Below are 25,609 nucleotides of genomic sequence, written 5' to 3'. Positions count from 1 at the left end.
TCAGTGAATAGGACAAGCACAAGACCTGTCTGCATATTAAATTCCACTTATGCTTAGTTTTGGAGACTTTAGTGATCCTTTTGCCTTATGCTGGTCCTTTGTGTAGGGGTGAATTTCACCCACTGTGAAGGTTGATAGCAGGAGTTTTTGACCTTTCTGCCAAAAATTACATATATTTCTCCAAATGGTAGGATAGATTGGATATTAAATGAAAAAAGTCATCCCTTTAAAACAAGGACTGCCAGAGACTTAACATCTCGGTACTTGAGTTGGATGACGTAAAAACAAGCCTAAATTTGTTGGGTTTGAAGTCAAAAGCTTGATTTTAGCAGAGGCACAGGAACTCTTGCTTGCATGCTCCCCAAGCCTTATACTGATGGAACTGGAAATTTGTCCATTTCATTCCCATGAGTGATATTCAAAGACAGAACAGTGCAGGAGAGCAGAGAATTGAACGGTGCGTGCTCTTTTCATATGTATATCCATATCTTCAATCCCAGCATAAATTCATTCTCAGGGCCTTCAGAATGAAGTGTAAAACTCACTTCTTTGGCTTAGCATTCTCTGAGCAGCAACTAAAACCAACAACAAAGAAGAGAGAAAATAGGGGAGAGTATAATTAGATACGATTGCTACAGTATTTGAAATACTTGCTGCACTGAGACTACTGCAAGAGCAAAGGTAATATTATTTAGTTACTTAGTCATTTGCGATTTTATATGAGATTTCCAAGTCTTTTTTAAAGGCATGAACTTGAAACTGATTTTGTTGAAAAGTGGGAATTCATGAAAATCTCCTTTGTTTTTTCTTGGTTCCCCCTCATAAATATGCAAACTTGTGATAAAAAAATTCAACCAGTTCTATTTTAAATCTGCAGTTTCTAAAGATATCAATCACTATGCTCTACTGGGATAAAAGAAATACCTTTAAAAACTATTCTTTGAAAAGATTTTATTACCAGCAGAATATAAATGGGACTTTAAAAGTTCAGTACTTACAGAGGAAGTTAGCCTCTGGACTATTTACAGCAGTGGATCTCAAACTTTTGTACTGGTGACCCCCTTCACATACCAAGCCTCTGAGTGCAACCCCCCCTTATAAATGGAAAAACACTTTTAAATATATTTAACACCATTATAAATGCTGGAGGCAAAGAGGGGGTTTGGGGTCGAGGCTGACAGCTCACAACCCCCCCCCCCCCGCCATGTAATAACCTCACGACTCAGCAGGGGTCCCGACCCCCAGTTTGAGAACCCCTGATTTACAGCATGGTTGCAACTGGTTCACAGGCAAATATATAAAATTTAATGCTTTGTTGAATTAGTGTTCTTCTGCATAGTGCACCTGCTAATCTTGGAAGTTTACAGTGACTGTAGATCTACTTCTCTTACAAGCATAATATACAAACAAAAATAGCAGGAGTTAAACAGTAATGATCTGTATTTCTAATCTGTGTAGTAAGCAATTTGACTCCAGATGATTGAGCTATATATGTGTGGCATGTGGGTTATGTAGTGTGCATAAGCCAGATCTGATACTAGGAGCAATTTGAAGGTGTGCCACCACAACGAGGGTTCCTCGACGCATTGAGACTAAGGCAAGTGCATTGCTTCCAAAGCTCTGTAAATGCAGGGGGCGCACAGCCACTGCTTCACCTCTGCTTTCACTCCCTCATGGGATCTGCTCTTCTTCACCTCTCAGTTTCTGGGGAGGTTGATGTTGGTTTAAGGACCAATCTTACTAGTCCTCGGACTCTGAGTGTGCAATGACTGTGATTGTAGAGAGATAATGGGAGAAGACCTTTGCATCAGAGCTTTTGGGAAATAAAAAATGAAGAAATAAATAAATACCATCATGCTTGAACTATTTACTAGGCAGCACTGGAATGCTCTGCACGGTGTAATAAATGTAATCAGTGAGGTGGCAGGAAAGAGTGGAAGGATGATCCACAGGTTAGGACACTAGCCTTCTATTCAGAAGATCTGAGTACACATAGACCTATGGGAGAAGGTGAACTCCTTGCAGATGTCTACCTCTTTTCATATGCAGCTTTACTAATCATACTAATGAGCTTTTATAATAGATTCAGTCATGTGCAGAACCAACAGAACATTGGCAGACTGTTAAGAAATCACTTTAAAATATCTAGTGCATATGTGTAAAACATGTTTTTTTCCTAAACTCGTATCACTGTAATAAATCAAAAACAATTATCACTCAAAGGCACATCTGCAACCGGGGAAATAATCTCTCTGTCAAATTTCAAGCTGCACTAGTGACCTGTTGGCCTGTTTTTAAAACAATAATTATTTTTTTAAATATATACATGATGGGAAAAGTGGGAGGGGAGTCAGTTTACTCTTGATTTTTTTCAAAATGGCTGAAACATTTTGACTCACTTTCCACAAAAAGACTAATATTGAGGCTTCCAGATTTCACTGAGAGTGGCAAAAATTTGAGTTACAAATAATTGAAAACAATATCTTAGATTGAAAACACTTGTTAAACTTTCACGAAAGTCTTCCTATGTTTTACCAAAATAGTTTTATAAGCAATTGAAACAGTTTTGATCTGAGGTTGAAGGAAGCAGAGCATGAAGTTAACCACAAATGAGGTTGGAAGATGCAATGTTTAGGGATTTACAGAGCCTAAATCCTTCCATACTGACCCTTGTGGAAGAAAGAAGACTTGCAAGGGACCATTCAAGATGGGAGTCGTTTTCACGCCATGTGAACCTGCTGCTGCTGCTTGTGCCACTCTTGGGGGGGTGTGTGTGTGTGTGTGTGTGTGCGCGCGCGCAGACAGACACATGTTTAATTTCTCAATGCTGAAAAGAGTCCAACAGCTAATCTAATAAAGAGGGAGAACATCTGTGATATCATTGTCTGATGAAATAACCAGAAACATTAATGCCGTAGATTTATAACATTTTTTCTGGTTGCTATGTAAAAGCAAGAATCCTACTGTGAGCTTTTCAGAAGCTAAACCAGCTGGAGTTCGGCAACTGTAATCTGATCATTCCATAGTGAGAATGAAGCGAACGATGAAAATTAAAGCAGTAAATATATCAAAACAAGTTCCTGGTCAGCACACATAATATTTGCTGAAAAAGTTGCCAACCTGGGTTCACAGTGCTCTGAGTTTTAAAATCCTTCAGTGTGGTAACACGTTACTTTGGGGTGTTGTTTTGTAAATACTGGGAATGCAGTAGAAGTCTCTCCTGTACAGATTTACTTTTCAGCACAATGTGGATTTAATCTGAAATTATCAGTGTAGGCATATGAAAAATAAGGCATTTCACTTAAAAATAGGGCTTCCTTTCGATTAATGATCTCTTACCAAATAATCTGCTTTTTCGGATACAATTTTTTTAGTTTTCAACTTCCTTTGGGTTTTAAAATAAAAAAATGTGCACTAACTCCCATAAGGGTAAAATTCACACCCTCCCCCACCATGCAGAGGATCAATGCAAGACCTATGAACCACTTAAGTATTTAAAATAGAGTTTAGGTGGGATTTAAGTGATGTATAGTCTTTGAGCTCATCTCCATAGGGTTGACTTTCATCCACCAAAGAGAAGAGCAAGGCTTATGGTCACCTTCTACACTAGACCAAGCCATCCTGCCAGGATAGCTCAGGAAAGCTGGGTAAAGTTGGGGGCATGAAGAGAGGTGTGATTTACTGTTGCTCCAAAAAGAAGTCCAGGTGATGAATCCAGGGACTGTTACACCAGCAAGCTCACTGCCCTCCTCAAATAGTCTCTGGAGATCGGGTTTGTTAATGATCTGCTGCTCACATATTCACAAGCTTGTTTTATCATGTAGCTTGCAAAAATAGTGGCTATTTGAACAAACCAAAACATCAAGCCCAAATCCCACACGCTGCTTGGCAACTGAGGTAATATGATGAATAGTTTTTTGTTTTGTAAAGTAAAGCAGATTTAAAGCCTAAAATGTTATATAATTTCATACAAGAGTATCCATGTAAAAATAAGCACTTTGTCTCAACCACTTGCATACAGGTACATTCTTATTTTCTCTATGAAATCAAATCTATAAAAACAAAAAACAAAAAGAAGGGCATCCAATAGTATAAAGCTAAAGTTCATATCAGACCAAATCTGCAGTGGGCAGAGGGCACATGCATTCTGGATCTCTGAAATACGTTTTGCGACAGATTGTAGGATAAGAACAGTTGATGTAACTGAGAATATTGCACTGATTATATATCTTATGTATCCTGCTTATTTTAATTCCCAGGTACTCATAGCCTGTTGACAACTTTTGCTCCTATTAAAATTAAGGTTTTCAGGATGGTGCTTTACTTAACATGGAACAGTGTGTGTACTGGTATGAAATTGCAAGTAAAATTTAATTACATTATCACTAATTATTGAAAAACTTTGAGGCCTATGTACTGTTTCTTCTCAAGATCCTGTTCTGGTTCACAGTAAAGTCAATGGCAAAATTCCAGTCAGTTGCAGTGAGAGCAGGATGGGTCTCAGAGAACAGAACATTGGAAGTAAAGGTTTGGTACTGTTAATCTGGGGGCTTTCATACTCAGAGCAGGAATATTTCCAGTCCGTGCAATGCTGATGAATAATATTATTGCTCTGGAGTGGAGAACATGTGCTATGCAGTCTTTCTTCAACCACCTGCAAATACTTGGACTAAGTAGTTGGGCAGTGAACATAAAGTGGACTGAAGTACTTGCTTCCACTTGATGCATGTCAGGAGTTGGGTGATTTGGGACACTCTTCTGAGATTGGCTGAGACTAGAAACATTTGAAAAGTGATACTTGGCCTGGAGAAGAGGAAAGAGCAGAGCTTCTGTTATCCTTTTGCACTCTCGTCAGCTAGTCACAGTGACTATGTGACTCTGGAAGTGACCGTCTGCTCCCCAAGCCAAAGGGTGAATATGAAAGTAAAAGCTGTTGCTACAGACAGGGCCGGCTCCAGCATTTCTGCCGCCCCAAGCAAAAAAAAAAAAAAAAGCCGCAATTGCGATCGGCGGCGGTAATTGGGAAAAAAAAAAAGCTGCGATCGGCAGCAGCATTTCAGCGGCAGGTCCTTCGCTCCTAGAGGGAGTGAGGGACCTGCTGCCCCCGAATTGCCGCAGGTGCCGCACCTCTCCCTTGGCTGCCCCAAGCACCTGCTTGTTAAGCTGGTGCCTGGAGCCAGCCCTAGCTACAGATTAGAAAAAATATGATTATATAAAGGAAAAAGAGGCTGAGAATGAAGCCTCCAATGAAATCCCTATGATCTCCACTTAAGTCCTGTCCACACTGGGGTACAAACAATGAATCTTGACCTGGCTAAAATTCAGTTTTAAACTACTTTAGAACATCTGTTGATAAAGTTTTATGGCAAAACACAAAATTTCTAATAATTTCTTGAAATGAACTGGGGACAACTTTTTGTTCCAGAAAGTGGGGGAAGTAACTAATGGGGGCATCCATTTTAGAGTTTGTTCTAACCAAAAGGGAGGAGTTGCTAGCAAATATGAAGGAGGAAGGCTCTTTGGTGAAAGCGATCTTGAAATGACAGATTTCATGATTCTAAGGAAAGGAAGGAGGGAGAGCAGTAGAATAAGGACAACGGATTTCAAAAAAGCAGACTTTCACAAATTCAGAGGACTGGTAGGTAAGATCCCATGGGAAGAAAATCTAAGGGAAATTTAGTTCAGGAAAGCTGGCAGTTTCTCCAAGAGACAGTATTAAAGACACAACTATAAACTATCCTGATGTGAAGGAAAGATAGGAAGAATAGTAAAAGGCCAATCTGTATCCACCGGGACCTCTTTAATGACCAGAAAATCAAAAAGGAATCCTACAAAAAGTGGAAACATGGATAAATTTCTAAGGAGGAGTACAATGACATAACCATGTAGGAACAAAATCAGAAAAGCTAAGGCACAAAATGAGTTACATAAAAGGTAAAGGGACGTAACAGGCAAGAAGAGTTCTTTAAATACATGAGGAGCAAGAAAAAGACAAAGGAAAGCTATTGGTCCTCTGTTTAGCAAGGAAGGAGAGCTAATAACTGATGACAGCAAGAAAGCTGAGATTTTAATGCCTATTTTGCTTCAGTCGTAACTAAAAAGTTTAACAGTGACCACATACTGAACACAATTATTATTAACAACAAGGGCGAAGGAATGCAAGCCAAAATAGGGGAGGAAAGCAGGTTAAAGACTATTCAGATAAGTTAGATGTATTCAAGTCAGCAGAGCTTGATGAAATTTATCCTAGAGAACTTAAGGAACTAGCTGACACAATCTCAAAAACACTAGCAGTTATCTTTGAGAACTCCTGAGGATGGGTGAGGTCCCTGAGGACTGGAGAAGGGTATATATAGTATCGATATTCAAAAAGGGGAACAGAGAGCACATGGGGAATTATACACCAGTCAGCCTAATTTCAATACCTGAAAAGATAATGGAACAAATTATTAAACAATCAGCTTGTCAGCACCAAGAAGCTAATAGAGTTATAAGTAAGGTTAAGATTTTGTCACAGTTATTTTTTGTAAAAGTCATGGACAGGGCACGGGCAATAAACAAAAATTCACAGGAGCCCATGACCTGTCTGTGATTTTACTAAAAATAATTGGTGGGCAGGGCGGGGAGGGGGGTGGGGGTTGGAGGTGAATGATAGCTGGACCTCCATGGCTGTAGACTGACAGCTCGAACCCCACCGCCCTTGTGGGGGGCACAGCCCCTGCTCCAGCCATGGGGGGAGAGGGGTGTACAGCCCCAGCTCTGGCCACAGCTGAAGCTTCATGGAAAGGGTGCACAGCTTGGGCTCCAGCCCCAACTGCAGCCATGGGGCAGGGGCACATAGTCCCATCTCCAGGCGTGGCGGCAGCTGTGGGGGTGAGGGGAGGAGGACAGTGCACAGCCCTGGCTCTGGTCCTGGCTTCAGACCCTGACAGCTGAAGCCAAAGAAATCCTGGAGGTCCGTTAAAGTCACAGAATCCATGACTGCCGTGACCTCCATGACTAAATCGTATCCTTAGTTATAAGCAACAGCCTGCATGGACTTCTCAAGAACAAATCATGCCAAACCAACCTAATTCCCTTCTTTGCCTGACCTAGTGGGTTCGGGGGAAGCTATAGATGTGATATATCTTGATTTTAGTAAGGCTTTTGACAGAGTCCTACATGACGTTCTCATAAGCTAACTACCGGTAGGTGAATGCCGTCTAGATGAAATCACTATAAGGTGGGTGCACAATTGCTTGAAAGACCATACTCAAAGTGTAATTATCAATGGTTTTCTGTCAGACTGGGAGGGCATATCCAGTGAGGTCCTGCAGGGATCATCTTGAGTCCAGAACTATTCAATATTTTCATTAATGACTTGGATAACGGAATGGGGACTATGCAGATGACACCAAGCTGGCAGAATTTGAAAGCACTTTGGAGGACAGGATTGGCCTGGCCTTGACAAATTGGAGAATTGGTTTGAATTCAGCAAAACCAATTCAGTAAAGACAAGTGCAAAGTACTTCACGTAGGAAGGAAAAATCACATGCCCAACTAGAAGGGGGCATAACTGGCTAGTTGTTATTATATTATTACTATATTATTATACTATATATTACTACATTAGTATAGTTGTTATTATTCTAACTGGGTATATTAACAAGACGCAGGAGGTAATTGTCCCATATTTCTCGGCACTTATGAGGCCTCAGCTCAAGCACTGTGTCCAATTCTGGGTGCCACACTTCGGGAAAGGTGTGGACAAACTGGTGGGAGTCCAGCAGAAATCAACAAAAATGATAAAAGGTTTTAGAAAACCTGATCTTTGAGGAAAGGTTAAAAAAACTAGGCATGTTTAGTCTCAAGAAAAAAAAATGAAGGGGGACCTGATAGTCTTCAAATACGTTAAGTGTTTTTATAAAGAGGATGGTGATCAATTGTTCCCCATACCCACTGAAGATAGGACAAGAAGCAATGGGCTTAATCTGCAACAAGGGAGGAAAAGCTTTCTGACTATAATGGTAGTTAAGCTCTGGAATAGGTTTCCAAGGGAGGTTGTGGCAGCCCCATCTTTGAAAGTTTATAAAAACAACTTAAACAAACCCCTGTCAGGGATGGTCTGGATTTACTTGGTTCTGCCACAGTTTGGGGGCTGGACTAGATGACTTGTTGACTCCCCTTTCCGACTTATATTTCTATGATTTTATGATTCTATAATAGCTCCATATATCATGAAGATATTTAAGGTCAAGTGTTCATATTGTCATAGGTACTTAGAATAAGGTTTATTTTTACATGGCAGTAATAGACAATATTTGAAAAACTGAAGGTGCTATCAACTTGATACTTAGAAATATTTCTTATTCATTCTAATTTGTGTGCGTGTATATGTGTGTGTTGGGTGTTTTTTGTTGTTGTTTTTTTTGCTATGTTGTTTTGAAAACCAGTCTTGCATCTTGATTAGATTCAGAGGTGAAAGTAACTCCAAAGACTTCCTGGTATGGGGGCCAGCGCCTTGGGCGGAAGAGGTGGGGCTGGGGGGATCAGCATCCCCCAGCCAGCCCTTCCATGCCCCTGGCCCGCGCCACCCGAGGCTCCAACGGCCTTTTAAATCACCGGCCCCGGGTAACTGCCCCTTTTGTCACTCCTCCCCTGTCGGCGGCCCTGCTGGTAGGGACTGTACCGGCAGGGCCACTGATGGCGGGGAGCAGCAATGTTAAAGCGCTGCCGCGGCAAAGGACCCTTCTTAAAGCTGCGGCAGCACTTTAACGTCGCTGTCCCTTTTCCCTCTGACATCTCTTTTTGCCCTTACGTCTCACATTTACTCTGGCTCTGTTGGTGGTGGTGTTGCTACAAGAAGCCAGACACTAGGGGCAGTTAACACTACTACTTTACACAAGTAGTCTCATTGATTTCAGTGTGTCTGTTGCATGAATGAAGTTTGCAGAATTAGGGTTTAAGTCTCTATTTTAAAAAGAAAGCTCCTGAAGAAACACAGAGTAATTTTTTGAGTGGATGGGGGATTAGAGGGGCGGGGGGAGATAATTAAACAATAGACAACGTATAGTCCTGATCCTGCAATATACTTTGTGGTGGAATTGCAGAATTAGGGCCCATATTTGTAGTTTTCAGCAAGGCTGCAATAATTGCAGAGATCAGCATTTCTAATTATTCTCAGCTCTTTGCAATAAAAATGGAATGTTGCTATGCAGAGGAAAAGACTTTAAAAAGTGAAATCAGTTCACACATCTCTGATTTCTTTTGTGGATTTTCAAAAATACACAAACAAAACGTGACCTTGCCCTGTTTGTTTTCTAGTAAATAACACTGTCTGAGTTAATCAAGGAGTGATATGCAACAAGTCAATTCAATGATTTTAATCTTTTCCTTTTACTAAGTGAAAATACTGCATATTATTGTATTATCGAGACCTACTTAAAATAAAAAGCTCTAATTTTTATATAACCACTTACTTCTGTAAACAGATCACACAGTGAGGAATCTATTAAGACCCCACTGTAAAATATATACATAGAGGTAACATCCTGGTTTGAGAGAGATAATGGAACATCCACCTCTTTCTTTATCCTCCTAATGATTTCACTTAGGATGATTCAGAAATGGACACCATGTACAGGTCATCAGCAGGGGCCTGACTGTAAGCAGTTGGGAGACTAAAATTCTTTGCAGGGCTTGTCCTAAATAGGTAGTATACAGTTTATGAAGTTTACCACTTATGGTAGCAATATTTTCCTTTTAAGCTCAAGCCTACTTCCCAATGCAAATGCTTTTATTCAGTCTCATTATAGGATTCAATTAAAATTCGAAATAGCATGCAAGCTAGCCATGACTATCAAGACTTGTGTTTAGTAATACAAAAACAACAAGGAGTCTGGTGGCACCTTAAAGACTAACAGATTTATTTGGGAATAAGCTTTCGTGGGTAAAAACCTCACTTCTTCAGATGCATAGAGTGAAAGTTACAGATGCAGGCATTATATACTGACGCATGGAGAGCAGGGAGTTACTTCTCAAGTGGAGAACCAGTGTTGACAGGGCCAATTCAATCAGGGTGGATGTAGTCCACTCCCAATAATAGATGAGGAGGTGTCAATTCCAGGAGAGGAAAAGCTGCTTCTGTAATGAGCCAGCCACTCCCAGTCCCTATTCAAACCCAGATTAATGGTGTTAAATTTGCAAATGAATTTTAGTTCTGCTGTTTCTCTTTGAAGTCTGTTTCTGAAGTTTTTTTGTTCAATGATAGTGACTTTTAAATCTGTAATAGAATGACCAGGGAAATTGAAGTGTTCACTTACTGGCTTATGTATGTTACCATTCCTGATGTCCGATTTGTGTCCATTTATTCTTTTGCGGAGGGACTGTCCGGTTTGACCGATGTACATGGCAGAGGGGCATTGCTGGCACATGATGGCATATATAACATTAGTGGATGTGCAGGTGAATGAGCCCTTGATGGTGTGGCTGATGTGGTTGGGTCCTCTGATGGTGTCGCCAGAGTAGATATGGGGACAGAGTAGGCAACGAGGTTTGCTACAGGGATTGGTTCCTGGGTTGGTGTTTCTGTGGTGTGGTGTGTAGTTGCTAGTGAGTATTTGCTTCAGGTTGGGGGGTTGTCTGTAAGCGAGGACTGGCCTGCCTCCCAAGGTCTGTGAGAGTGAGGGATCATTTTCCAGGATAGGTTGTAGATCGTGGATAATGCGCTGGAGAGGTTTTAGCTGGGGGCTGTATGTGATGGCCAGTGGTGTTTTGTTATTGTCCTTGTTGGGCCTGTCCTGTAGTAGGTGATTTCTGGGTACCCGTCTTGCTCTGTCAATCTGTTTCCTCATTTCTCCAGGTGGGTATTGTAGTTTTACGAATACTTGATAAAGATCTTGTAGGAGTTTGTCTCTGTCTGAGGGGTTGGAGCAAATTCGGTTGTATCTTAGGGCTTGGCTGTAGACAATGGATCGTGTGATGTGTCTTGGATGGAAGCTGGAGGCATGTAGTGGTCAGTAGGTTTCCGGTATAGGGTGGTGTTTATGTGACCATCACTTATTTGCACTGTAGTGTCCAGGAAGTGGATCTCTTGTGTGGACTGATCCAGGCTGAGGTTGATGGTGGGGTAGAAATTGTTGAAGTCCAGGTGGAATTCTTCAAGGGCCTCCTTTCCGTGGGTCCATATGATGAAGATGTCATCAATGTAGTGCAAGTAGAGGAGGGGCACTAGGGGACGAGAGCTGAGGAAGCGTTGTTCTAAGTCAGCCATAAAAATGTTGGCATACTGTGGGGCCATGCGGGTACCCATAGCAGTGTCACTGACTTGAAGGTATAAGTTGTCCCCAAATCTGAAGTGGTTGTGGGTGAGGACAAAGTCACAAAGCTCAGCCACCAGGCGTGCTGTGGCCTCATCAGGGATACAGTTCCTGACAGCTTGTAGTCCATCCTCATGTGGAATGTTGGTGTAAAGCGCTTCTACCTCCATGGTGGCCAGGATAGTGTTTTCAGGAAGAACACCAATGCATTGTAGTTTCCTCAGGAAGTCGGCGGTGTCTCGAAGATAGCTGGGAGTGCTGGTAGCGTAGGGTCTGAGGAGAGAGTCCAAATAGCCAGATAATCCTGCTGTAAGAGTGCCAATGCCTGAGATGATGGGGGGTCCAGGGTTTCCGGGTTTATGGATCTTGGGTAGCAGATAGAATACCCCTGGTTGGGGTTCTGGGGGTGTGTCCATGTAGATTTGTTCCCGTACTGTAGCTGGGAATTTCTTGAGCAGATGGTGTAGTTTCTTTTGATATTCCTCAGTGGGATCAGAGGATAGTGGCCTGTAGAATGTGGTCTTGGAGAGTTGCCTGGCAGCCTCCTGTTCATAATCTGACCTGTTCATTATGACTACAGCACCTCCTTTGTCAGACCCTTTGATGATAATGTCAGAGTTGTTTCTGAGGCTGTGGATGGCATTGCGTTCTGTACAGCTGAGGTTATGGGACAAGTGATGTTGTTTGTCCACAATTTCAGCCTGTGCACGTCTGCAGAAGCACTCTATGTAGAAGTCCAGTCTGTCATTTCGTCAGGAGGAGTCCACACAGAGTTCTTCTTCTTGTAGTGTTGGTAGGAGGGTTCCTGTGGGTCAGTGCACTGTTCAGTGGTGCGTTGAAAATATTCCTTGAGTCAGAGACGACAAAAGTAGGCTTCCAGATCACCGCAGAACTGTATCGTGTTCGTGGGGATGGTGGGACAGAAAGAGAGTCCCCGAGATAGGACAGACTCTTCTGCTGGGCTAAGTGTGTGGTTGGAAAGGTTGACAATGTTGTTGTGTTTAGTAATGTGTTTTTGCACTGTGTACTCTTTACAAGGCTATTTGAACAATGATTAATACCGTCATTTGAATCCATAAAAGAATCACCACATCTCTTTCATCATACAGTGATAATAATTCTTCATTTGTTTAAAAGAAAAAAAGTCTACTGCTATTCTAGTGTTCCCCTATGTTTCATTTTCATATGTTGGCTCTTGATTTTTTGGTAAAATCTGAATCCACTAACATGTCATTTGGTGTCCAGGATTCTGTATTTGTATTACTTTATTGGTCGTATTATTCTAAATCATTTCCTCTTTTTGTTTCCATAGGAAATGATCTATTTTTAGTTGCAGTGCATGAACTGGGGCATGCTCTAGGCTTGGAGCATTCCAATGACCCCACTGCAATCATGGCTCCATTTTACCAGTATATGGAAACAGACAACTTCAAACTACCTAGTGATGATTTACAGGGCATTCAGAAGATATATGGTATGTCATTTTTTTTATTACACATATTAAATAGTTTGCTTAAGAACATATTTGAGGATATATATATATATATATGTATATGCTCTGTCAGCTGTAGTCCCAGAGACTTTGATTTCTTGCTGTGAGAAAGCCATGGATTTTGATGAAGATTTCTTATTTAGTCCCACACTATTTACAGCTTGCATCTAAATCTGCACTCAGCTGGAATGGTAATCTTAAATATTTAAACTGCTAGTAAAGAATATCTATAAAGGGATCCCAAACTATTAAAATATTAAGAAATGAAGGCCTTAACCATAACCGGCTCATTTCCAAAGTTCTCAATATATCAGTTATAAAACTGTGCAGTTCCCTGGGTAAAGCAGTTTTGTGGTCCCAGCATCTCCCTTCTTCCTCCCATTCTTATTGCAATAAATATAGCAAATTGATTTCAAAAGCTTAATATTAACAACTCAAGGTTTTGCACAATATAGCGGGGGGAGAGGGTGTCCTGTTCTTTAAAATGTATATCATATTTGGTTATTGTGGCCTAAAATGAAAGAAACATCCACTGTAAATAATTTCTCATGTTATTTTATTCAGTCAAAGAAAGCAACATAATTGGAAAGAAAAAAGGCAATTTACTCATTGCCGGTTTAAGGTAACTCTGACTTCCACAGGACTGCCTCTGACATTTCCACAGGCAACTTTTTTAATACATAAGTTTTAAAAAGCTTGACATACACAGTTAACCATTAAAGAATCTGCTTTTGCTAAATTAATGGAGCATTTACATTCTTACAATGAAAAATCTGTTCTATCTGTATGTTAATGCCAAGTGACTGGTAGATATCATTTGCATTTGCAAACGATGTCATTTAAGTTCACTAATTTGTTTTGCATTCATTAGTTTTCCAATTTAAATGTCTAAGTGGTAAGTGTTCTCTCAGGGTTAAACTGACTTTTAACAAGGTCACATTTCTTGCTGATCTTTTGCTGTTAGGAAAGCCGGATGAGTTCGTACAGAATAATGGTGCATCTCTGATTAGATACCAAATACATCTATGCTAAATATTATATTATTAAGTGGTGTTATACTCTGGATGTTCCAGAAAGGAGATAAAGTGATTGTCTAGTTAAAATTTATTGTATGTGGTTAACCGAAAGGAGGTTGTTTCTCATGAACTCATAAGTTGGTAGTCTAGACAAGGACATTTTGCCCATATACTAAATAATAAACTCTAACAGCTGTATGCTAATGAACTTTACTCCTGGGAAGTGATGCCTGACATCACTACCAAATTGCATGTGGAAACTTTAGTTTGGATTTAGAATCATTCAGATATTAGCTACTGCAAGTTAATTCCTTTGCTGCCTGTGCTAAAATCAAAAGGTGATTTGGACTGAATGTCTGAAAAAAATCTTATCCAATGAAAGTAACTGTGTTGATCTACACTATTCATCACAGCCTAATTAACTGTAAATTATGAATGCCATGCTCCTTAAAATTATGAAGGAAATAAATGTCTTATTAAATTTCACTGATGGTAGTTCGAGTTGCTTTAAATATTCAATCAGTAAACATTTATCCTAGTTAATTTACTTTCTTTGATCAAGTACTAGACATTCAGATTTCATTTATGTTAGATTTAGTTTTGTCTCAGGTTGCAAAGATGCTCCTTAACCTACTATCATACAGATGAATTAAAGCAGACTGTTTTGTCACGTACAAATAGACACTGCAGTTAAACTGATCTAGATAGATAGCTACATACAATGGGCAGACTTTAAAAGTTTGTCCTATTTCCAGAGATATTACAGGTCCTACAGAGACGTCCTATATTTAAAATGGAAAATATCACTAAACCCAATAATATCTCTAGAAATGGAATGAAGTTTCTTAGCCTGCCCATTACACATAAGGGTTTTTATCAGCATGAATCTAGAATGACCATATTACTTACAAATAGCAAAACTATGAATGGACTAATCAGATCATCCTAAATGAGAGCCATTAAAACCTTTATATTGCACCACATCATGATTTATTCAGTATATGTCAAATAGTTTACAGCACAGATATTTTAGAAATGTTACACAAAGTGTTTTCATTATTATTATTTTGCACTATTTTTAAGTTTGGACAACCTTTTCAATCCATCCGCCTGTAAAATCTAATGTCAGGGTTGCCATGAGTCCAACTGTACAGGATTCATAGGGGAAAATATTAACAATGGATTTCAAACATTTCTTAAAAAAAAATCTAAATATATTTTCTGTATACATAAGTGCCTAAACTTTAAAGCCCAGTCTCAAGTCCTTCCATGGCTAGAAAGGTGCTTTGTGCCACACTGGGAGCTGGGAAAATATCCTTTCCTGTGACCTTCTCTTTGTATCCCTAATGGTTCAATCCTATCACTAGTGCAGAACTCAGTTTTACCAGACTGCCAACTTAGGCCAGTATTAGGGTTACCATACGTCCGGTTTTTCCCGGACATGTCCGGCTTTTCGGCAATCAAACCCCCGTCCGGAGGAAATTGCCAAAAAGCCGAACATGTCTGGGAAAAATACCGGCCAGGCACTTCCTGTCCTGCGGCTGCTCTGCTCCTCCCCTGACTCTTCGGCTCTGTTTAAGAGCCAACCTGCCCGAGCCAGCGCTACCGGCTTCGGGCAGCCCCCTTGCCTCCGGACCCTGCGCCGCCAGCCGGGCACTTCCCTTCCCAGGCTCCAGCTGCTCTGCTCCGGCGGCTGGGGTCCAGAGGCACGGGGGCTGCCCGAAGCCGGTAGCTCTGGCTCGGGCAGCTTGGCTCTTAAACAGAGTCGAAGTCTGAGTCAGGGGAGGAGCAGAGCAGCTGGAGCAGGGGAGGGGAAGTGCCCGGCCGGGGGCGCAGGGTCCAGAGGCAAGGGGGCTGCCGAAGCCCGAGCGCTACCGGCTTCATGGTTTGCCAGGCAGCCTCCAGATCCTGCGCCCCCGGCTGGGCACTTCCCGTCCCGGGCTCCAGCTGCTCTGATCCTCCCCTGACTCTTTGGCTCTGTTTAAGAGCCGAGCTGCCCGAGCCAGCACTACCAGCTTCGGGCAGCCCCTGTGCCTCCGGACCCCGAACCACCGGCTGGGCACTTCCTTTCCCGGGCTCCAGCTGCTCTGCTCCGGCGGCTCGGGGTCCGGAGGCAAGGGGACTGCCCGAAGCCGGTAGCGCTGGCTCGGGCAGCTTGGCTCTTAAACAGAGCCGAAGAGTCAGGGGAGGAGCACAGCAGCCAGAGCCCGGGAGAGGAAGTGCCCGGCCGGGGGCGCAGAGTCCGGAGGCATAGGGGCTGCCCGAAGCCCGAGCGCTACCGGCTTCACGGGTTTGCCGGGCAGCCTCAGACCCTGCACCCCCTGCTGGGCGCTTCCCCTCCCGGGCTCCAGCTGTGCTGGGGACGCGCCAGCCGGGGGCGCAAGGTCTGGGGTCTGCCCGGCAAACCGTGAAGCCGGTAGCGCTTGGGCAGCCCTTTTTGCGTGGCTGGGAGGGAAGAGGGGGAGTTAGGGCGGAGACTTTGGGGAATGGGCAGTGAAGGGGTGGAGTTAGGGTGGGGAAGGGGCGGAGTTGGGCCGGGGCCGGGGTGGGGAAGGGGCGGGGCCAGGGCCCCGTGGAGTGTCCTCTTTTTTATTTTTTAAATATGGTAACCCTAGCCAGTATAGTTGGAGGGGTAGGGAGAGAAATTCCACCTCTGCGGTTAAGAAGGAAATATTTTGGAGTCTGGTTGATTTATAAAACAAAGAGGCAGCTACAGAAGCAGCTCAGAAGCATAGAATATTAGAAGTAGTTCAAGAAAAGACAGATTAGTGGGAAGACAGCAGGTTAATGGGTCAAAGGTGCATAATAAATGCAATTTATCACATGCCTGTGTCATTTATCACATCACCACAACATGTGCTGTCTGTGTGGATGGGTGGATGGGTGTAGTTATTAGAATATTTAAAAACATGGGTTGGTGGTGGAATTATTACATGCTGTTAGGACAAATTTCCCACATTTTACGTAACCAATGAAAGTTTTGTTCTCACCAAAGCAGTTCCATAAGCTTTGTTCAAGCACAAATTGTTTACCGTATGTAATCTTAAATTTTGGTGGATTTTGTGGTCTGTAAGCTTGTTGGGGAATAAAGGAGGAAGGTATCAGAATTCCAGCAGTCATTTTTTTCTTCATAAGTAACTTGACTTTATGTATCCAAAGCACACATTGTTATACTCTATCTTCACAGATCAGAATTTGGAAAGAGCATGTTACGCCAACTAAGCCATTCCTCTGCCAATGCAGGAGTATTCTTTGGGGTATATTTTTGTAGAGCTGTCTGCAGTTCGATTTACAGTGATCTAAATTTAATGTTCTGCTGCTAACATTTTTAAGGTCCACCTGACAAGATCCCACCACCAACAAGACCTCTGCCAACAGTGCCCCCGCATCGTTCTGTCCCTCCAGCAGACCCTCGGAAGAATGACAGGCAGCCTAAACCGCCTCGACCGCCCACTGCTGACAAACCTTCCTATCCTGGAGCCAAACCAAACATCTGTGATGGGAACTTCAACACTCTAGCTATTCTTCGCAGGGAAATGTTTGTTTTCAAGGTAGGACGCTGTGAATTTTTTAGTGTTACATCAAGTGTCTACATTTCTACTTTTTTCAGGAAACAAGCTTTCATTCATCATGACTCCACTTTCCCAGCCCTCTCACAGTTAGAAAGTTCAAGAAAAGAAACTAAAGAATAAACATACAAATGGCTTAAATGTCTAGCAGAGCATTGCTGTAATGTTCTATTTTTGGAATACATTCAGCAGAAGCTATAATGCCTCAAAATTTAAGGGTAAGTAAATGCAGCATCTTATGCAGAGATTAAAAAAACAGCATAATTCAAGGCATGAATAGAAGCTGATAGGAATGATTTTGTTGGGAACTTAGCCACTTCCAGGCACATTGCAATTATTGTGTCTTCAGCACACACTTCTTTACAAGGACCCTGTAATTTAACTTTATAATTAGATCAATCATTTATAAGGGATGTTTGTCATTGTGTAATGGTTGCTTTGATACATGTTTGAGTAAAGGTCTTTGCTATAAGAACTTCCTTGCAGATGTTTTATTGTTTATTTCAATTAATCATTTTGTCTGGAGCTGCATATATATGGTGCATCTCACACCAACTGGACTAGCCTTTTGATGGAGAGGCTTCACTAACGGTTCAAAGCCAACAAATCTAAGCAAAGCCATTTGTTAGAAGAATGATCTAGCAGAGCACCTTGTATAATTTCCAAATTGTATTGCAGGCTACAGAAATAACAGAATCATTATTCAATCTTTTAAGTAAATTAATTTTCTGACAGTTATTGTTGTGCAAATTACCTATTGCTTATTGCTGGCAATATTAATGTAATATATTATCTTGGAATCCACAGAGATGTCCCAAATTTGGCTGAACAATGGACTAGGTGGAATTTTTGTTGTGTAAATATATGTCACAATTCTTTTTGATTTCAAAATTATACCTAGTGAGAACAGGTGTTTTCCTCCATGAAGTTTTTCTTCCAAGTCCTAGGGGAAAACATTAGCAACAGGATTAATTTGTCCTATCAGATTGACCTTCTGGTCCATTAATCCAATATTTTGCCATAGCCTTTGTCTGCTTTTCTTCTGTGCCCTGTCTTTGCAGAGATTGATAGAATACTCGACACATTTTCCCCTTATGTACCCTCTCCAAAGAACCTTTTATCAGTACTCAACAGATCTTGAATTGCTTTAAGACTTCTTTAAAAATAATTTACTTTTTTTGCTGATTATTTTATGTTAATTAATTCAAATTATTGGGTTCTCTTCACAAGCAAAGGGCAAGAGATGAATTATTTTTTCCATAAAAGACTAAGGAGTTTGTCAGTCCTTCTGAAAAAAGGAAATAACCTATCATTTGAATATTTGGCTTCTCTTCAAACTTTGTGTGCCTTTCTTTTGGAAGTGCTATACCATCAATCTTTGTGAATAAAACAAAAAGGTTAAGGAAGAATCTAATTTTCTGAAATACATTAAACAGGATATTAAAATACCTACTTCATCTCATATCATCCATCTCAAGAACAACAGAACATAGTCTCATTTATTGTAGGCATAAGTCAATAAATACTGACATGATCTACCACTAATACAAAATTGCCTGCCTACCTAAGCCTGTACTTTCAGACAAATAGATTCACCATAATTCCTAACTAATTTTTTCCTTTATATGTGAAAATAAAAGTTGTAGCAGTTAAGAGAAAATCATTTTAATTCGGTTTCACTTACTATCTTAAAATATTTTATTTACCATACATTATGAACATCAAATCTGGTTTTATGTTTCAGTAATAAGCAGATTTCCATTCACGCAGAGTACATAGGTTCATATTTGGGGCCTGACTTTCTACAATGTATATGCAATTCCAGGACTTTTTACCAGCACAATGACACATGTAATTTGTGCTTGCAAATTGCCAGTTAGTTATCCAAATAATAAAAAAAAATATTTATTTTTTATTTAAATTTATAATTGTGCTTGCAAATTGCCAGTTAATTATCCAGTTGGTCATTGGCAAACTAAAATACTATTTTTTTTTTATGTACTCTCAGAATTGCTTATACAAATTGGATACACTTCGGAAAATTTGGCCTTTAAGACCATCTTAGAAACATCCGTTTCTAGTTGGATATTTCCAGAGTGAAAGTTAATAAAGCTATTTTTAAGAGAAAAGTACAATTTAAAGATTTTTTTCTCATCCCTTTTAATTGAGTTTTCTCATTACTTTTACAATATAACCATTCTGCCAACTAACCGTATTTGATAGATTTGTACAGTATTTTAAAAGATGATTTCAAATAAGAGGAAGAGCTGCCCCTGCTCTGACTCAAACTATAAATACCAGAGCACAGCAGCTCACTTGTTTAAGACTTCCCACAGATCAGCAAGTGTACTTAATTTTGTGGATGAACCTTTTGAGCAACAGTGTTTAGATTTCTAGGGAGAGCAAATTACCATTCTTCAAATACACTGCAATTAGAGCCACATACGTGTATTGTTCCAAAAGGACATCTCCTCAAAACACTGGGGAATCCCCTTGCCCTTAGAAATACCCCTGCCAGTTCTGTCACGTGGGGGAGAAGTTTGCTATTGAGAAAAAAAGGAAAATCATGTTTTAGCTAAAGGAAGTATAGGAATAACATTTATAGTTGGCTTGAAATTTGCAGGAGATCAGACTAGATGATCACGATGATCTCGTCTGACGTTAAAGTCTATGAGTCTATAGATGAAATTTTCAATAAGGTTAAGGACAAAGTCGATTTCTAACTTGTGGGGGTTGCTTAATCATGCTTGAAGAGCTACAAACAACAAATGGGATAGCAGAATTTTTGAGCACAACAGTTTTTATCCAGAAGCTCCTGTTAGCCCCCACAATTATGCTGACTAGGATGAGTGTTTAGCTTTCACTCTTACTTTCATGTTTTCTTTCAGCTAATTTCCCCTCCCTGTTTAGTTATGCCTCCCACAGGGATGTAGCAAATGGCTGAAAAACAAAAGAAAACAAACTGGTACTTCTCTCATGGGGAAGCTATGCAACTTGTCATGCCATTGTCCCTCTGCCTTTAATGCAGAATCTCTCTGTCACTGTGTATAGCACTCTGTATCTGTATCTGTATTTCACAGTCTCATCTGCTCCTCAGTCTCAGCAGAAAGAATCTTCTGACAGTCAGTACATCTGGGGCTATCTGCTTCATTGAAAGGAACTTCATTTTCTCAAATCATTTGGCAAGATCCATTATGCAGGTGGTTATTTTATAAATTTCCTTCACTTCCCCTGTTCTGTATCATTCATTCTGCTTTTTCAGTCTTCTGAAGCAGAGAGGCAGAGTTTAAAGCTAGTCCAGTATTTCTGATCTGTGGGATCAACGATGATCAATCACTTCAGACAAACTATTTCATAGTTAAAAAATGTTTAATGGCTATACCATTTCATTGCTTCCCAAGGGTTCCAGATGGAGCCATCCCAGTCATTTTTTCTAAGTATTACTCAGGGCAATTTCACGTCTTTTGATTTATTCGACACCATGGTTATTCCTTACCAACAAGAGTGCCTACCAGCTCTGCCTCCATCATCCTCATCCTCATTGTCAGTACTGTGCTTGTTGGCCTCTTAGTTGCATGAGTTTTCACAAAATCCCTGGCTTTTGTTGCAGCTCCATCTGGAAATTATCTTCTGAAATTTCAATGCGGTGGATGGTAGAAGATGGATTTTAGGCAGGACTGAATGGGCTGTGTTTTATGAGCTTATAATACCTCCTTCACAACTTGTAGAAATATGTTGTGTGACTCTACACATTCTGAGAAACATTGAAAAAAAAGTATTTATAAAGTACAAACAATATTATGCTTAGTTTTCTGGCAATTAAGTGGTAGTTGTCATTACCCCTTCACATTAGTCTAGACCGCAGTTGTATTCACATAAAACTATATGGATGTAATTAAAATTCCATTTCAGAATTGTGTATTTACATAGAGTACCCTATTAAACTCAAATAAATAAAAAGAAAATCTGTCTTCCAATCTGTGGTAAACAAGTGAGGAATTCTGAAAGAAATCCGCCATGAATTATAGGCTTTGGTATTTTTTGGTAGTAGCAGGAAAGAAAAGAGTATAAGGGTGAGGAAACAAATATTAAACAGAAGAGACAAAGAAACAACAGCAATATGAGACTTAACTTAACATGAACTGTGAACCTGTGTCTTCTAACACCATGATGAAACATTGGTTTAATTCTTTCTCACAAGGAAGAGTATCACCTACAAAGGCAGTGAAACCACTTCCAGCAGCAGTAGCAACAGTGAGAAGATCATAGGAAGATTTATTGAGAAACTGAAAGGGCCCACAATTTATGCTTCTGTGGAATAGATTAACAAGGCATAGGACAGACCCTGTAAAAATGTTCACACTTAAGTCGTTCCACTGAACTTAATGGAATTACTGAAGTGCTTAAAGAAACTCATATGTGTAAATGTTTGAAGGATTGGGGCTATTGTCCCTAAAAGTCTTGTGAGTTAAAAATATGTATTGGTGTTAAACATGCACATTAGCAAGGCCTTGTTTCTTATTTAGTTTGAAGCTAATAAAGCCCACTGAAGCAAATATCTGAGAATAGATCTTTATAGAATGTAACCCAAAATACCAGAAATTTATCATTTTCATAGAGTTCCTTTTTTATTATTATTTTTGTGGAAGGGCTGAGGGGGTCCTCTTTCCCATACTCACTTTATCCTTGGGAGCACAGGAATACAGAAGGGCCCATTTTTTATGTATTCCAAGGAATTATGCACCTGAAAAAATAAGCATTGAAAATCAGAAATAATAAAGATGTAAAATCCAGAAGCCATAACTATAACTCCAGAATAAAGCAAGTTACAGAATGCAAATTCCAGACTCAAGCTAGTGCAAAAAAAAAAAAAAGGTACATGTTATAAAGGTACATGTAATTAGAATTGTTCGCATTGCCAGTCGTTGGTCATGTCTATTTTTTTTTCTCCATTTCTCAAAGGGCCAGATCCAAAGCCTACTTAAATCAGTGGAGATACTCCTGTTGACTTCAGAGGGCTTTGGAGCAGGTTCAAACTGCATATTTTACACAATTCCAAATACGAGAGACACTAAAGCAGATATAGTGCTACAGAGTGCTATGGAAGAATTAGAAAAGAGATTAAAATACAGACTAACTGATTTACATTACGGGCTTGATCCTGCAACCACCACTTATATCAGTCATTCAGATAAGCAACTGATGGGCCTAATCACATGACTAGAAGTTGCAGAATCAGTCCCTTACTTTTTTCTTCATCCTTTTACAGCTCTCTACTAGAATACAGTAATTATTTATAGCATAATTTATTCTTCAGTGACCCGCCTACTTCCACAAAACTGGTGAAATTAACGAACAAACAACATTTCTAGTTGAATACAGATCAAATTTAGAGGACAAAAGATATTACATCCTTTGGAACCTGCCTTCTTTTAGGGGCCTAAGGGAAAGTTTTTTTTCAAATCTTTTAACTGAGTGAACTGATTAAAAATATTTGGTTGGCAGGAAAACAAAAAAGTGCAGCCTTGACAAAAAAATAATTACAAAATCTCACAGCAAGGAATAATCTAAAATTACACTGAGACATATCTTCAATTTTGTACCACCAGCAAGTGTTATCTTGTAGTATTAACAATACATTGTAATTGGGGCTACAGTCTAATGGAACCAAAGGGAATAATTGCAAAAACACTTCAAGCACAAGGCTTAATTAAAATTTCTTGTTCTACAAAATCATGGTCTTTCAACTAATTTAGGTAAACATTTTGGGAAACAATTGGAATTGCTTGTAATATAAGCTTTATCCAACAGTGGTATTAATTGTTCTGAAAATATTTGTGTAACATCAACTAAAGCTCTATATTCTAAACATTTTCATTTTTTTCATTTGCTCTTTATTGGGGTGGAGGGGGCTTTTCAATGTGTTAGGCAATTGACAGTGCAGGTATTGTTCAATGGGGTTGAAAAGAGACTCGGTTAATTTATTCCTCTGAATTATTTGTTTTCCTCTCCAGTCTCTCTCCTTTTGGAAGGATTTGGTGTCGCAAATGGTAACTTAGAGCAATATTTATATGTTTGTTTTTCAACTATTAAGTGTTATTACAAATCCTATTGCCTCATAGAAGAGAAACTTTATATATATTCACCAAAATGCTAGTGGTATGTGTCTGGTTTAAATGTTTTTGAAGCTTCATCCGGTTGGAAAATTGGTATCTTATGGATGGGGTAATCAAAAATACAGGTACCAATGATATGGACACATAACCTTTCTGGAGAGCTGTGCAGAGTTGCTAGGTGAAATCCTGGCCCCGTTGAAGTCAATGACAAAACTTCCATTAACTTTACGGGAGCTGGATTGCACCTATTGTTTGTGAACACGTTTAGTGTGACTGGAACAAACACCGTTTTGAACAATGTGTATTATGTAAAATAAAACTCAGGTTTTTTGCATGGAATTTCTATGTTAAAACAAAAGCCAAGCAATGTCAAGCATTGAAAAATTAGGAAATGCCAGTTTTATGGTTGCCACACAACCTTAATTCTGTTCCCCATTGGTGTCTAGCCTGTGTAGTCAACTGGTCATGGGACTTGTGTAAATGATTGGATGCATATAAACAAGGAGGCTTTCTTCCCCAGTGAGGTTTGGGGGAACTCCTTCTCCATGTGGTAGCCCCTGAGGGGAATGGGATTCTCGGGCCATGTGCCGAGTGCAGTAGTGTGGTTGGAGAGAGTTAAACCTGGCCCAACCTGGCTCTTTCTCCCACCCTCAGTGCTCCAGGTATTCTAGCAGCTCTCAAGCATTCTCAGTAAATTGTGTGAAGGTGGGGGTGCTGCTGGTGCTGCTTTGAAAGTGGCGTGGGTCCAGCTCTTTAGAATGCTTGTGTTCAATTATTGTTTTGAAATGCTACCAGCTCTATGTATAATTACATATAATTTATAATATGAAGTATTTGGTTCCAATGGTTGAACAAACTTTAAGTGTTTTCATGAAATTGCCAATGCAGTTGGATGGTGGTACAATATCTTTTGCAAAGCCAGCCAAACAGAATTAGGAACATGCAAACTTTATATATGTCGTTCTACTGTCATCTTTGATGATATCATCACTGCTGCTAGTATAAGAACAAAGACATAAACAAAGCAGAAACATTTATTTATTTATTTGCATTCATAAAGGTATCACCCTGTGTTCTGGTTGATAGATAAAAAACACAACTAACAAACAAAAACTTTTAACATTGTTTCTAGGTGTCTGGTTGGGTTTGCAAAGAAACCACTATTTTATTTTGCTGACTATGATGAGCTAGATTTTCAGAAGTTTTTAAAGAAACCAACAGCTTTTCAGCTGGTTCAGTACTAGCCCAAACTTGATCAATTAGCTGTTGAATCTGTATTTTTTCTGGTCAATCACCATACAATGTTGTTCCAAATCATCCTGCACTGAATTCCATGCTCTCATGTATGGCTGGATAAACCCATGCCATTTAGATGACTAACTCTTTTTGTTTTACAGATAAAGTGTGTGTGTGTGTGTGTGTGTGTGTGTGTGTGTGTGTGTGTGTGTGTGTGTGTGTGTGAGAGAGAGAGAGAGAGAGAGAGAGAGAGAACTGCTCTTAACATTCTTTATTAATATATTTTGGATTGTATATTTAATTATTGTTGTCTATCAAACCATCAGATCTGGCCATTGTTATTATGTAATTTGAAGAGTATACCTATTGTGAGCCCTCAGATAGCTAATTAGGTCAATGAAAGGGTACAACTGCAGCTTTGTTCAGAGCTGTATTTGATGTGGAATTCTGCTTGGTACTGTTTTCCGTTTGTGACACGTACTATGTGGTTTCAATCAGATTATATGGTGTCCTTGGAAATTGCTGGCCTCCACTGAGCTCTGTTGCTTGCCCCTTTTTCCCAGTTGGAGATATTGCACAGCTTTCAGTTGTCCTTCGAAGTCTTTGAATGGTTTCTTCTGGCATTCTTGTGAGTGTTGTGTCAGCCCAGTTATTTTCACAAATATTCAATATGTATTTAGATATACAGATATGTACGTATTTGTGTATATAGTTAAATATGAAACTCCTATTAACATCAGTAATATATTACATGAACATTTACATTAATAGCACATAATAATAAGTATAATAGCAATGTCTAGGCTGAAAAGCCCGTTGCATAGAAAATAGTGAACATTGTCTTACCTGCATTTGTGAAAGTATATTTCCGAGTGCCCCTTCC

At 40.0% G+C, this 25,609-nt stretch overlaps 1 protein-coding gene across 3 annotated transcripts in view; it reads left to right on the top strand.

Moving 5' to 3' along the window:
* MMP16 (matrix metallopeptidase 16) overlaps window positions 1-25,609 on the top strand; it is a 309,944-nt gene that overhangs the window by 232,111 nt on the left and 52,224 nt on the right. For all 3 annotated transcript variants that reach the window (XM_065585863.1, XM_005299375.5, XM_065585862.1), the window contains 2 exons: window positions 12,610-12,771; window positions 17,139-17,356. In XM_065585863.1, the coding sequence (XP_065441935.1) occupies window positions 12,610-12,771; window positions 17,139-17,356 (380 nt within the window). The remainder of the gene's footprint in view (window positions 1-12,609; window positions 12,772-17,138; window positions 17,357-25,609) is intronic.

This window comes from Chrysemys picta, chromosome 2 (genome assembly GCF_011386835.1).
Source record: "Chrysemys picta bellii isolate R12L10 chromosome 2, ASM1138683v2, whole genome shotgun sequence".
Classification (NCBI taxonomy): domain Eukaryota; kingdom Metazoa; phylum Chordata; order Testudines; family Emydidae; genus Chrysemys; species Chrysemys picta.
This window is presented reverse-complemented; position numbering and strand designations above follow the sequence as displayed.